At 44.8% G+C, this 15506-nt stretch overlaps 1 protein-coding gene across 1 annotated transcript in view; it reads left to right on the top strand.

Annotated features, from left to right (window-relative positions):
* Window positions 1-291: 291 nt before the first annotated feature.
* Window positions 292-15506, top strand: part of TYRO3 (TYRO3 protein tyrosine kinase) — a 186608-nt gene continuing 171393 nt past the window's right edge. The window contains exons 1-2 of the mRNA XM_056546671.1: window positions 292-307; window positions 917-1722. Of these exons, the coding sequence (XP_056402646.1) occupies window positions 1653-1722 (70 nt within the window). The 5' untranslated portion in view covers window positions 292-307; window positions 917-1652. The remainder of the gene's footprint in view (window positions 308-916; window positions 1723-15506) is intronic.

Raw genomic sequence — 15506 nt, 5'->3', positions numbered from 1 at the left:
CAATACCTAAAACAGTGGTCTCCAACCTGCGGACCTCCAGATGTTGCAAAACTACAGCTCCCAGCATGCCCGGACAGCCGTTGGCTGTCCGGGCATGCTGGGAGTTGTAGTTTTGCAACATCTGGAGGTCCGCAGGTTGGAGACCACTGACCTAGAAAGTACACCCCCTGTGCTGTGTGATTAGCAGCTGTCAGTCATCATACAGGGCGGCCTGAGGAAACAATCCCCAGAAAAGAACTTGTCTAAGATAAAAGAACAGAGACGTTGTATACTGTGTTAAAAGCAGAATCGTAGCTGCTATATACAGGTTAGTATTTATTTAACAACCAATTGCCCGTAGCTTTTATTTAGAGCAGTGTTTCCCAACCAGGGTGCCTCCAGCTATTGCAAAACAACCAACGGCTGTCCGGGCGTGCTGGGAGTTGTTGTTTTGCAACACCTGGAGGGGCCTTGATTAAGAAGCACTGCTATACACAAATGCCTTATTGCCCTCATACATAACCATGTCAATTAAAAAGCCCTGGTAGCTAGAGGGTCAATACCTAGAACAGTGGTCTCCAACCTGCGGACCTCCAGATGTTGCAAAACTACAGCTCCCAGCATGCCCGGACAGCCAACGGGGTGCCTCCAGCTGTTGTAAAACTACAACTCCTAGCATGTCTGGAGAGCCGCAGGGGAGGTTGTAGTTTTGCAACAGCTGGAGGCACCCTGGTTGAGAAACGCTGATTTAAAGAATACGCTGGGACTGTCCCATGCATAGAACTGATTTTTCAATCACAGAAATTTCTGCAACAAATCTGCCACATGTGAACACACTCAGATCACATCAGGTTTTAAATTTAAATCTTTAATGCGTGCTGTAAAAATACAAAAGAAAAAAAACAAAACAATTGTGGTGTCGATTTTGTTGTTACAGTTCTCAGGAAGTATAAGGCACAAGCTGGTGAAACCCTTCCAGCACAAATCACAGACTTCTCTCAACTCCTCCCAGTCCACACTGCTCAGTCTACTCCTCCTGTTCACGTGACTGATCACATCACGTCATCACAGTTCCCTCAGCCCACTAGCATCTAGCATCTACCTCGTACAGACAGCACTTTGTATTGCTCAGGAAAAGGAGACGTTGGAGTTCTGTACCTCCTTAGACCCTACGGTCGCCTGCCTGTGGATGTTGTCTGCCTACACCGTAGATATCTGTTGGACATACTGTTTGCAACGTGGACTGTTGTAGTGAGTGGGTGCTGTGAGTGTACACTGTAGGTTCATTGACAGGAGGTAAAGTAAAGCTTTGCCTCTGCTGCGAGATTCCCCTGCAACAGCTAAAAGATTGGGGGCTGGTTGCTGGCTTGAATGGTTGCCATGCGTGTCTGTTCATCATCTGTTGATTTCGAAGAGATATATTAGAGATCTAGAACCGGCAGAAATCTATATGTCGATGAACTCGGTTGCACGCCTGACCACCTTACATGGTTGTTCGTAATAGTCGTTGATCAGCTGGAGAAGTTAATGGCCAGTACCTGAACTGGAGATCAAGGGTTTAGACACTCCTTACATCGGTCATTGACTTGAGCGCTCACTTGGATTAATTCCTTTCAACAGACTTTGCCGGATGCGGTGAAGCCCACAGGTGGATGGATGGATGGTGAAGAAGCATGATCTACCCCGGCCTGGCTAGCCTCATCAAGGGGCTCCTTCTAGCCACTGTGACGCTAGGATCTGCAGGTAAGATGAGGACAAGTACTTGGGTCAGTATCGGGGAGGGGGAGCAGCGTTTTGACATTGTTGCTCGATGAGTTTCTAAGCTATGGAACGTAGTGATGATAGTCCTGGAAATACTTCAGAGCCATGGCTGGTACCAAATCATACTCAGTCTTGCATGTCGACGTCGAATTAAATGTAGTCCCTGCTGAGTGCTTACAGCAACTTGACTGAGCAATAAAGAGAATTCTATGTGTTCGTCATGGGAGTCGTGAATTATTGCTACAAGGAGCAAATGAGTTCGGCCAAGTGCAAAGTCCTTTTAGGTACTTGTGATTTGGGGCTAGTTACTATAATGGAGGTGTTACAGGCTCCATTCCAGTGGAACAAATTTGGACATCATACTATAGACTTTAATGGCAAGTAACATCCACCTTGCAAAAGTGGAAAATTGTGGTATGGTTTAGCATTGAGCTCCAAAGTCCTCCTTACGAGGATGAGAAGAACCCGGTACAACTGGTGCCTGAGATTGCAGGTTTCTTGGCTGAAAAATGGACTTGATGCTTTACATGTCTAACAATAGAGTTGGATCCTCAGTTGGGTCTACGGCAAATTGGTGGGATCGCCGCAATATTTTCCTAAACTAGTCAAAAACGAGGAGGTTGGGGTTGCCAATTTGTACTGTAGCGGCAGATGGTTAAATTCTCCTCGGGCTTTACTTTTGAGCATTTGTTTTACTCCAAGAAATGTAGGTTGATTCTGTACATTGGACCCTATGGCCTCTTTACCATGGCAAGATTAGGTCAGTATTTTGCTTGCCAAAACCTGAGTAGATAGTAGACGAGTGTCGGCACAACCGCGATGGTGATGGCATCAAAGCCTAACCAAGACTGGGTCCAAAACACAGAAGAGGGGCAAATCTTTCCAGTATAGTTTTACTCTCTGTAGGTTCTACTCTATGTTTTGGCTTATAAAAACTGGTGCAAAAATACTACGGTAACCGAAATACTACCTTGTGAAAAAATGGCCAAAGGGTAACTTCTCACGTGGCAGATTTGGAGTAGAATTTTTTATTTTATTTATTTATTTTTTAATCTAATTCTTTTAATCACATGTTGACCCAACCTCGTTTAGATACATAGGTTGGATTGTCAGGTGCAGTGACTTTCTGCAGCAAATCTGCTGTGTGAATACTCCCTTTGAAAAAATAAAAATAAAAAATAAAAATTAAATTCCTAACTAGTTTATCACACCTTTTTGCCACCACATCTTATCAGACCGTCTGATGGTTCACTGACACACTGTTTATGGCCTGGAATGTGCATGCAGATGTGTAGGTGTATATAGTGCAGGTATACAAGGACATTCAGAATAATGGGGGGGAGAGAGTTGTAGGATACATGTTTTAGGGCAGTGTTTCCTAACCAGGGTGCCTCCAGCTGTTGCAAAACTACAACTCGCAGCATGCCCGGACAGCCTTCGGCTGTCCGGGCATGCTGGGAGTTGTAGTTTTGCACCAGCAGGAGACATGCCGATTGGGAAACGCTGGTTTAGGGAGTCGCAAAAGCGTCACCAAATGTATTACATTCATGCAAGCAGCACTGATAAATTTGGCGTAGCATGCTAAGCAGACTCCAAATATCTTTCGGCCAGTATACATGCACATCAATATTTTGCGCCAAAACCGGTGCACGTCTTTAGCACATGTGGCACATTTCATGATTACTCTTTGCTGGAAAAATAAAACACCTAGTAAAAACGGCACAAAGCGTTTTTTCGCCATTATGTTTGCCTCGTTTGAGTCAGAGTTGGCATCTCTCTTATGGTGTCCTAAAATGGCACATTGCATGGCAGACGCTTATTGCTATCGTAACCAGGCTCAAGGGGGGAGGTACCATAGTGGCAGACCATGTGCCCGGAAAGGGGGGGGGGGGGGCGCATTTTATTGGTAAGGCTAGGTTCAGACTACGGAATCTCCTGGCAGAAAATTTCCGCCCGGAGATTTCGAGTGCGGCTAGTCGGTGCTAGGACCGCGCGGACACTGCAGTCTCCAATAGACTGCAATGTGTTCCGCACTGATTTCCGGCTGAAGACAGAGCACCGCCTTTCTTCAGGTGGAAATTTCCAAGCGGATTTTCCGTTCACAAATTCCGCTTCACAAATTCCGAAGTGTCAATTTGTGAACGGAAACCCATTCCCTACACTATATATTTTAGCAAGCGGAATTTCCGCCTGCAATTTCAAAGCGGAATTGCAGGTGGAAATTCCGTAGTCTGAACCTAGCCTAAGAATCTGTCTAGAACTCTCTAGGAATCTGCATTGTCAGAAAATTAATAGAGCAGGGTATTGACCTATGGGTCATGGAAAGGGGCCTTTGGTGGGGTGGGGGGGATCAGATACCATAATAGGAGGCCATTCGCTATTTGCCATCGGTCCCCTTTATTCTATGTAAGCCACTGACCAGGCTGTTAGTCTTAGGCAGGGTTCACACTGCGTAATCTCCAGACGTTTTTTCCGCCGGAGATCCCGCGGGCGGCGCTAAGACCACATAGACTGCATTGCCGTCCCCGTGCACAGCAATTCAATTCCGAGTGGATCTTTTGGCGGCTCGGCTCAGAAATGCATTGGTATCTATGGGGATGGCAATGCAGTCCGCGCGGTCCCAGCGCGGCCCACTGCCTCTCCAGCGCTCCAGAGATTCCACAGTGTGAACCCGGCCTTACAAGAGGCGATGACTATGCCAAACACAGGAGATTCACACAACTATTGGCTATGACCACGTGGGACCGTTCTTTCATGGTACAAGTGGTCTGTCAAGGATGATCGAATTTAGATCATTCACAAAAGAGCAATAGTTTACTCCAATGCCACAATTGGAAGTGACCCCCCCCCCCCAATAAATATTTATGGGCCACTATAGGTGCACGGTCTATCTCAATAGGTGATGTTGGTATGACGCCTAAAAGCAAGGTCTCAGTGTCCCATTGTGACACCATATGGTTCCGTAGCTTCTGTCTAATGATGGCGATATGATAAAATATTAAATATCCTTCTCCTTGGTTAATGCTATGAGTCATTCTCCTGCTGCGCCGCTGTTGTCAATACTGTATATAAATGTGCTCGGCTTCCTAGGTGAGTGATTTCGATAGTAGAGATAGGAAGAAAACTAGTTCCTGACCTTAGCACCTTTATGTCCAATAAATCAAGTCCGGCGATGCTGGATCGGGCATAGGATGTCTTGAGGTCTGACAAGAAAATGATTAAACTCTATGGCATTTGCTAGCAGGTCTGATAAGAAGCAAGGTTGCTAGCAATAGATCTGTGATTTTTGATCCATGCTATTGATTTGTGGTGTATATGTTAGTACCATGGAGCGGTGCCCTAGTGTATCAACAACCTATGTATATTGTATATGGGCATCCTTAAAGACAGACTGAGGGTCCTAATTGGACCCTGGGCTGTTTCCACATACAAGACGATGCTTAAAGGGATACTCCGCCCTAGGGCATGGCGGTATACCGGTTCATACCGAATACCAAATTTTTTGGGCTGCCCGATATGAATTTTCCCCCATACCGCAATTCCGGTTTGGCCCCTCCCCCTCGGGAATGTATTATCAGCCCAGCGCAGCACTGTCCCCACAACGGGGAACTAATCCTATGTGACCCGCCAGCACTGTTCTGCCCCCCCCCCAATTAATGATCAGCCCAGCGGGGTACTACTCACAGATGTCACCTTCAAGCACTGCCCTCCTCTTTGTTGGGGGCCGCCGGGCGCTGGAACTCTATACTGTACACCAGTGGTCTCCAACCTGCAGACCTCCAGATGCTGCAAAACTACAACTCCCATCATGCCCGGACAGCCAACGGCTGTCCGGGCATGCTGGGAGTTGTAGTTTTGCAACAGCTGGAGGTCTGCAGGTTGGAGACCACTGTTGTACGCTGTATCCCTATGCCCAGGCTGCAAAAGATACAGAAAATAAACTTTAAACTCACCTACGTCAGGGCCTTACGCTGGGGACTGGAACGCCGGACAGCCGTCAGCCTATCACCGGCCAGAGCGATGTCCTGCCCCTGCCAGTGATAGGCTGAGCCCACTGTCATGTAAGGAGCTCTGGCCGGCTTCTTACATGACAGTGGGCTCAGCCTATCACTGGCAGGGGCAGGACATCGCTCTGGCCGGTGATAGGCTGACGGATGTCCGGCGTTCCAGTCCCCAGCGTAAGGCCCTGACGTAGGTGAGTTTAAAGTTTATTTTCTGTATCTTTTGCAGCCTGGGCAGAGGGATACAGCGTACAACAGTGGTCTCCAACCTGCAGACCTCCAGCTGTTGCAAAACTACAACTCCCAGCATGCCCGGACAGCCGTTGGCCGTGCCAGCGGCCCCCAACAAAGAGGAGGAGGGCAGTGCTTGAAGGTGACATCTGTGAGTAGTACCCCGCTGGGCTGATCATTAATTGTGGGGGGGGGGCAGAACAGGGCTGGCCGGTCACATGATTTGGGGGGGGGGGGGGGGCGCCGAACACCGCGCGCGGGTCACATGATTGGGGGGGGTGATATACTGTTATATACCGTGGAACCGCCGTAAGTTAAAAAAAATATTGTGATACACATATTTGGTCATACCGCCCAGCTCTACTCCGCCCCTAGACATCTTATCCCCTATCCAAAGGATTGGGGATAAGATGTCTGATCATGGGGATCCCGCCACTGAGGACGCCTGCAATCTCTGCTGCAATCACTTTGCTCCATGCCGGATGACTGGCGATGCGGGGCGGAGGCTCGTGACGTCATGGCTGGGCCCAGCTTGCGACGTCAACCCTTAATGCAAGTCTATGGGAGGGGGTGTGACCGTGACTTCACAAGCGGGGTGCGGCCATGACGTCACAAGCCTCCAGCGCTGCACACGACGCTCTAAATGAACGCCAGACATCTTATCCCCTATCCTTTGGGGCGGAGTAACCCTTTAAGAAAGGGGTTCCCTCACCCCCCACTGCTTTTTCTCATGTATGCTGCAGTCTGTATTGATCATCAAATATATCAGGTTAAAAAGTGTAAATCAGAATTCTCTCCAATCTCCTCACTGGTTCCTTTCATTGGGAAGTCTGTGGTTTTGGAAGAGACTCTACAGCAGATTGGCACTTTAATATGCTGCAAATTCCTTACCCTCATTAAATGGGGCTAATCTTTGTGTGCTAACCCAAACCCAACCTCTTTTATTGACTTCTCCATGTTCTTCAAGCTCAGTTTGGAATCCTACAAGGCTCTCTAGGTCCAATCAGGAATTCTGCTTGGAGATTCCGTCGGAGCAGCACCAGCTAAATCCTTCGGCGTTAGGACCATGTGGACCTGAGCCATCACAATTGACAGCAATGTAGTTCGCGCACAATTCCGCTAAAAGAATAAACATGTAAACTGAAATTTTGCAGTGTGAAGGGGTCAGCAGAAGAACCATTCACACCAATGTTTAGGTTCATGCAACAGAATTCCTGAGCACAAATCCACGTTCAGAAATTCCATAGTGTATACGTACCCTTAATAAGAACAATTCACTGGGCCCTGGCCCTTCACAAGCATAAATACTCTACTACACTGCTCTCTGGGCATGCTGGGAGTTGAAGTTTTGCAACATTTGGAGGACCACAGTTTGAGACCACTGTCCGTAAGTGTATTATACCCTGGTCAGGTTGTAGATAATGATTATCAACCTTCTTAATTCCATTTTTCCCATTCCATCATAAGAGCAAATTGGAATACAAGACAGACACTAATGGTGCCCAGTGGACCCAATTGGTCTATAATGGAACCTCAAATGTTAGTGAGCAGAACCTAGTAATCTTTTCTGTTTTTTGAAACCAAGAGACAAATGTTATTAAAGAAAAAGAAGGAAGAAGGGAAGGGAATGGGAGAAGATCTTCAGTTAGAAGCCATGGCGGAAATTTTGTGAACAAAGTATTAGGGTACGTTCACACGGCGGATTTATTTGTGGGTTTCCTGCTGCGTATTTGAAAGGGGACGGGCTTTTCTCGGCTGTCCGCAGCAGATTTGCCATGGCGGAATTCCGCTGCAGAAAATCTGCCGCAGACCCTACAGACTTCAATGGGGCTTGTGGTGGTTTTTCCACAGCGTAAATTCTGCTGCGGACAGCCGAGAAGAGCCCGTCCCCCTTTCAAATACGCAGCAGGAAACCCGCAAATAAATCCGCCCGTGTGAACGTACCCTTAGGGTATATAGTATTCCCACAATTTCTGCTTGCGGAATTCCACCTCAAATTAAAGCCCTTAGACTTCCATAGGATTCCGCATTCCCATTCACACCTCTAAATTTCCGCTTGCGGAATTCTGCAAGTGTAAATTCAGAAGTGTGAATGGGAGTGCGGAATCCCATAGAAGTCTATGGCCTTTAATTTGAGGTGGAATTCCGCCATGTGAATAGACCCTTTAGGAATTGTTGATGAATTATTATGGTCAGCAAATGAAGCAAATCTGCGATCTTCTTCTTGGCACAGAATTTGATGCAGAATTTGAAAACTCAATCTGAAGGCGGATCAGTAGTACTACAACCACCAGTGGCTGGCTCTCAATTCTCCTTTAGAAAATTCCACCCAAAAATTCTTTGTCAATTTCGCTCCAAAAAAATAAAGTCCCATTGACTTCAACAGGCTTTTACCCGTGGATTCTGCAAGAAGAAGGAAAACGTTTAATCTTCTGTCGGAATACGATTCTGCGTCGGAATTTTGTTCACAGAAATTCCTCAGTGTGAACAGAACGGCGGAAAGACCATTAAAGGAGTTATCCAGGAAAAACTTTTTTCTTATATATCAACTGGCTCCAGAAAGTTAAACAGATTTGTAAATTACTTCTATTAAAAAAATCCTAATCCTTTCAGTACTTATGAGCTTCTGAAGTTGAGTTGTTCTTTTCTGTCTAAGTGCTCTCTGATGACACGTGTCTCGGGAACCGCCCAGTTTAGAAGAAAATCCCTATAGCAAACCTCTTCTAAACTGGGCGGTTCCCGAGACACATGTCATCAAAGAGCACTTAGACAGAAAAGAACAACTCAACTTCAGAAGCTCATAAGTACTGAAAGGATTAAGATTTTTTTAAGTTGATATATATAAAAAAAAGTTTTTTTCTGGATAACACCTTTAAAGTCAATGGTACTTTCACTCAAGAATTGGAGCGGAACACTGGTGCGGAATTACGCAAGTAAATTCCTTGTCAATTGCTCAGTGTGAACATCCACCCTTTATGGTCAGTGAACCAGAACTTAGCTGTCATGTTGCAACATTATTTCTCTGTGAGGTTTTACCAGCGCAAGTAATAAAAGAGGTCCAACTTCTCAAGGGCTAATAAGGCCATGTTCACATGGCGGAAAATGTGCGGAATGTCCACCCAGAAAACACAAGTGGATATTCCGCACATTTGCCTTACCAAGGTGGGTGCTAGGACCGCTCAAAAATGTGCAGTCTCATAGACGGCAATGCATTTACGATCGGATTCCACAGAAAGAATAGACAAGTCTTCTGCGGAAATTCCACCGTGTGCACAGTGCAGCAGAATCCCATTGGTATCAATGGGACTCTGCTGCTACCGACATTCTGCACAAGTTCTCCTCGTGTCAACATGGCCTTATAGGACAAATTTATGGATCTTTTATTTATTTTTTTTCTAGTTTTTACCATCCTATTTCTCCATTAAATATTTATAATAATTCTATTGTTTATTTATGTATTTATAAAATTATAATTATTTATTTTATTTATTCATTCATTTGTATCTAATATTAGTAGAACTTAATTAAATTAAAGGGGTACTCCGGTGATAACCTTTTTTTCTTTTAAATCAACTGGTGCCAGAAAGTTAAACATATTTGTAAATTACTTCTATTAAAAAATCTTAATCCTTCCAGTACTTATTAGCTGCTGAATGCTACAGAGGAAATTCCTTTCTTTTTGGAACACTGATGACATCACGAGCACAGTGCTCTCTGCTGACATCTCTGTCCATTTTAGCAACCGTGCATAGCAGATGTATGCTAAGGGCAGCATGGTGGCTTAGTGGTTTACACTGCTGCCTTGCAGTGCTGGGGCCTTGGGTTCAAATCCCACTAAGGACAACAATAAATAATAAATAAAGACTTATTATTATTATTATAACGTCAGCAGAGAGCACTGTGCTCGTGATGTCATCAGAGAGCTCAGTGTTCCAAAAAGAAAATAATTTCCTCTGTAGTATTCAACAGCTAATAAGTACAGGAATGATTAAGATTTTTTAATAGAAGTAATGTAAAAATCTGTTTAACTTTCCGGAGCCAGTTGATTTAAAAGAAAAAAGGTTTTCACCGGAGTACCCCTTTAAGCACATTTTCGGGTAACCACATTTCACCCTTATTTAGAAAATCCTTACAGTACAGCAGAGTTTCCCAACCAGGGTACCTCCAGCTGTTGCAAAACTACAACTCCCAGCATGCCCGGACAGCCGAAGGCTGTCTGGGCATGCTGGGAGTTGTAGTTTTGCAACAGCTGGAGGCTCCCTGGTTGGGAAACACTGATATAATGCGGTATTTCCCAACCAGGGTGCCTCCAGCTGTTGCAAAACTACAACTCTCAGCATGCCCGGACAGCCAAAGGCTGTCCGAGCATGCTGGGAGTTGTAGTTTTTCAACAGCTGGAGGCACCCTGGTTGGGAAACTCTGCTGTACTGTGTATTTATTTTTCTCTGGGATTTCTATGCTCTGCTGTCCGGCTATGCTGGGAGTTATAGTTTTGCAACAGCTGGAGGCACCCTGGTTGGGGAAACTGCTGTACAGTGTATCTGTATTTATTTTTCTCTGGGATTTCTATGCTCAGGCACTCAACAGGAATAGATACAATGTATCCCTAGAGATAGGATTTGTATCTTCTTCTGTTGCAGAATGTCTCTGGACTGTGACATCACTAATGTGTTGTGTTTTTTTTTATTTTTTCTTCTCTTTTTTTTTTTTTCCGTTTCCTTTTTGTTACCATTTTATTTATTTATTTATTTATTTATTTTTTCAATCCATGAGTCAGACAAGCTGAAAGTATCACTAAATCCGCAGGCTTCTGTAAACCACAAAGCAGAAATCAAGGTCTAACTGCAGTGATTTACAGCGAGAAAAAGCAGGAGAGGGAAATATTTAAAGACACAAGAATAAATAATAAGAAGAAATGAGTCTCTTATGGGTGCAGGGCCCTAAGCATATAGACCAGTGTTTTCCAACCAGGGCGCCTCCAGCTGTTGGAAAACTATAATTCCCCACATGCCCGGACAGACTTCAGGCAAACAGGGTGCCTCCAGCTGTTTTAAAACTACAAGTGCCAGCATGCCCAGACAATTTTTGGACAAGCGCTTGTCCTCAGTTTGTGTGTGATTATTGCAGCTCAGTTCTTTTGAAGTGAATAAGGGTACGTTCACCTGGTGGAATGTTCGGCCAGAAAATTCTGCACGGTGCGGAGAACATACTGGCGCTAGGACTGTTTGGAACTGAGCCGTTTCCAAAGAAAAGTCAATTCTTTCTGTGGAGGCCGGAATCAGAATTTCGCTGCAGATGTTACCGCTGCGGAAATTCCACTTTGTGCAGGGTGCAGCAGGATCCAATTGAAAACAATAGGAGTCTGCTGCAACTGAACTTCCGAGCAGAATTTCTTTGCGGGATTCCGCTCGGAAATTCCACCGTATGAACATCTACCCTAAGGCTGGGTTCACACCTGGTGTATACGCAGCGTATTTCACGCTGTGCAAAATTTGCCGCAGCAGCAGGAAATACGCTTTCCCTCTGCTTGTAGTGAGTTTTGGAGGCGGGGCCATGTGCCGGCGTGACTGTGACACGTGGCTCCGCCTCCAAAACTCACTGCTCACATAGGGCAGCCGCTGGAAAGCCCTGTGTGTATAGGGAGCGAGGAATACACAGCGTATTTCCCGCTGCTGGCGCAAATTTTGCGCTGCGTATACACCAGGTGGGAACGCACCCTAAAGCAGAGTTGTTATAGCACAGCAACCTGAGAACAGGTGTGGCGCTGTTTTTGCAAGAAAGCAGCTACAGATGAAGCCATGGATATCTTGAATGCATTAAAGGGGTACTCTAGTGGGAATTTTTTTTTTTTTAAATCAACTGATGCCAGAAACTTAAACAGATTAATTCTTCCAGTACTTATCAGCTGCTGTATACTACAGAGGAAGTTGTGTAGTTCTTTTCTGTCTGACCACAGTGCTCTCTGCTGACACCTCTGTCCGTGTCAAGAACTGTCCAGAGCAGGAGAGGTTTGCTATGGGGATTTTCTCCTGCTCTGGACAGTTCCTGAGACAGACAGAGGTGTCAGCAGAGAGCACTGTGGTCAGACTGAAAAGAAATTAAAAAAGAAAAGAACTTCCTGTGGAGCATACAGCAGCTGATAAGTAGTGGAAGGATTAAGATTTTTTAATAGAAGTAATTTACAAATCTGTTTAACTACCCCTTCAATCCAACACAGCTATTGCTGATAATGAGGATGATTTTTATTATAATGTCCTTTTGTTCCAGAAATTGAAGAGTAATGTCAAATTGTAGGTTTGTGCAATGCATTAGGATAATGTATTTTCAACTACAGGAGTGCAGTACAATATCTTAATGCACCAGGGATCAATATGACACTGACTAGACCTGTTTTTTATTAATTTTTTTTTAAAGCCGGTTAAAGGGGTTATCCAGGAAAAAAGTTTATATATATATATATATATATATATATATATATATATATATATATATATATATATATATATATATATCTCTATATCTATATCTATATCTATATCTATATCTATATCTATATCTATATCTATATCTATATCTATATATATATATATATATATATATATATATTAACTGGCTCCAGAAAGTTAAACAGATTTGTAAATTACTTCTATTAAAAAATCTTAATCCTTTCAGTACTTATGAGCTTCTGAAGTTGAGTTGTTCTTTTCTGTCTAAGTGCTCTCTGATGACATGTGTCTCGGGAACCGCCCAGTTTAGAAGAGATTTGCTATGGGGATTTGCTTCTAAACTGGGCGTTTCCCGAGACAGGTGTCATCAGAGAGCACTTAGACAGAAAAGAGCAACTCAACTTCAGAAGCTCATAAGTGCTGAAAGGATTAAGATTTTTTAATAGAAGTAATTTACATATCTGTTTAACTTTGTGGAGCCAGTTGAGATATATATATATATAAATTTTCCTGGATAACCCCTTTAATAAGGAGGGTGCCCCATTTAGTATCTCAGCAAGATTAGATAGCTGTAATTAAGTTTATCTTGCTCTAGAGCAGTGGTCTCCAACCTGCGGACCTCCAGATGTAGCAAAACTACAATTCCCAGCATGCCCGGACAGCGGTTGGCTGTCCGGGCATGCTGGGAGTTGTAGTTTTGCAACATCTGGAGGTCCGCAGGTTGAAGACCACTGCTCTAGAGGATCCAACATGTCAGCGCAGTACATCAGTGGTCTCCGAACTGTGTTCCTCCAGATGTTGCAAAACTACAACTCCCAGGGGGGGTGCACAGTTTGTAGACCACTGCTGTACATGAACAGCCTTTTGATATCAATTGTCACCATGTAATACATTATTTCTCCTAAGATTCCCCTGCAAGAACAATAAACACTTACTAAGAGTGGAGTCACATGTGCTGTATTGTGCTGCTGTGTAGCAAAATCCGCTGCAGCAAAATATGGCACTTGTGACCCTACCTTTATTGGGATATTACCAGAGATTATGGTTGACTGCTAAGCGACCAAACAGGTCATACGTGGTGAGCCTGCTGTCTGTAATGGAGATTAAAGGGGTATTCTGGAGGGGGAAAAAAATGTTTTCTAATCAACTGTTGCCAGAAAGTTATACAGATTTGTAAAATACTTCTCTATAAAAATCTTAATCCTTCCAGTACTTATCAGCTGCTGCATGCTCCAATGGAAGTTGTGTAGTTCTTTTCAGTCTGGCCATAGTGCTCTTTGCTGACACCTCTGCCCATGTCAGGAACTGTCCAGAGCAGGAGAGGTTGCTATGGGAATTTGCTCCTACTCTGGACATTTCTTGGCAGATGTTTCTGCTGTGGAAATTCCACCGTGTGCACAGTGCAGTAGAATCTCATTGAAATCAATGGGACTCTGCTGCAGCAGAATGTTTTGAGAAAAATATTTCCACGGAATTCCACTTGGAAATTCTGTCATGTGAACATAGCCTTAGAAGGGTACCCTGACAATAAGCTGATCCTAAAGCGCACACTAAGGCTAGGTTCAGACTACGGAATTTCCGCTTTGAAATTGCAGGCGGAAATTCTGCTTGCTAAAATGTATAATGCAGTGAATGGGTTTCCGTTCACAAATTCACACTTCGGAATTTTTTAAGCGGAATTTGTGAACGGAAAATCCGCTTGGAAATTTCCGCCTGAAGAATGGCGTTGCTCTGATTCAGTCAGCACTGGCCGCACTCGGAATCTCCGGGTGGAAATTTTCTGCCCGGAGATTCCGTAGTCTGAACCTAGCCTAAGGGTACGTTCAGATGAGCGGATTTTCGCAGCGGATCAGCTGCTGAAGGACCTCTGTATTCTGTCTTTACATGTGCCTGCTCGGAGCGGCAATACGCCACTACGTGCAGACACACTGAAAGGATGTGCGAGTCGCCGCGCATGCGCTGTGTACTCTCACACATCTCGGCCGTCCCCCCTGCTCAATGAGCTAGGCCGAGAGCTGCCGCAATGTGTGAGTATACTGCGCATGCGTGCGGCAACTCACATCGCACTGCGTCTACTCGTATCGGAGTATTGCCGCTCCGAGCAGGCACATGTGAAGGCAGAATACAGAGGTCCTTCAGCGGTGGATCCGCAGCGAAATCCACTGCGAAAATCTGCTCGTCTGAACGTACCCTTAGGGTCTATTCACACGGCGGAATTTCTGCTTGCAGAATTCCGCCTCAAATTAAAGCCCATAGACTTCTATGGAATTTCGCACTTTCATTCACGCTTTTGAAATTCCTCTTGCGGAATTCGGCGAGTGGAATTTCAGAAGTGTGAATGGGAGTGCGGAATCCTATAGAAGTCTATGGGCTTTCATTTAAGGGGGAATTCCGCAAGCGGAAATTGCGCTGTGTGAATAGACCCTTACAGGGACTCCCAGCAATCTGTGGACAAAAAAACCTGTCAGTAAGAGTGCATTCACACTATGGAGTTTACGAGTAGAGAAATTCTGCTTGGAAATTCTGGTGCAGCAGCCTCCTGTTGTTTTCTACCGTTCACACTGCTCAATTTCCACAGCGGAAAATTCTGCCATAGACTCCGCCGAAAGAATGAACAGGTTAATTATTTTGGCGAAATCCACTCTGATATGCATTGCCGTCTATGGTGATGCCAAAAGTCGGCGCTTGGGTTGTATACAATGGACAACTCCCTTCTAGTTTAATGTTTTTTACTTTTCTTTTAGGTGAATCTATATTCACTTATTACAATCAAATCAATTGCTATGTTTTATTTGGAGTGTGGTAGGAGAGCACAGTATCCAGCGGAAACCCATGCAGATAAAGGGAGAACATACAAACTCTTTGTAGATGTAAGCTGCATCCTAACCCAGGACCCCAGTCCTGCAGGGCAACAGTGTTAAAGGGGTACTCCGGCCAAATACTTCTTATCTCCTATCTTTTGGATAGGGGATAAGATGTCTGATCGCGGGGGGCCCGCCTTGGCGGGCCCCCCGCAATCAGACATCTTATCCCCTATCCAAAAGATAGGGGATAAGATGTCTTTGGCCGGAGTACCCCTTTAACCACT

Source organism: Hyla sarda, chromosome 11 (genome assembly GCF_029499605.1).
Source record: "Hyla sarda isolate aHylSar1 chromosome 11, aHylSar1.hap1, whole genome shotgun sequence".
Classification (NCBI taxonomy): domain Eukaryota; kingdom Metazoa; phylum Chordata; class Amphibia; order Anura; family Hylidae; genus Hyla; species Hyla sarda.
Note: the sequence above shows the minus strand (reverse complement) of the source record. Positions and strands in the feature narration are given on the sequence as shown.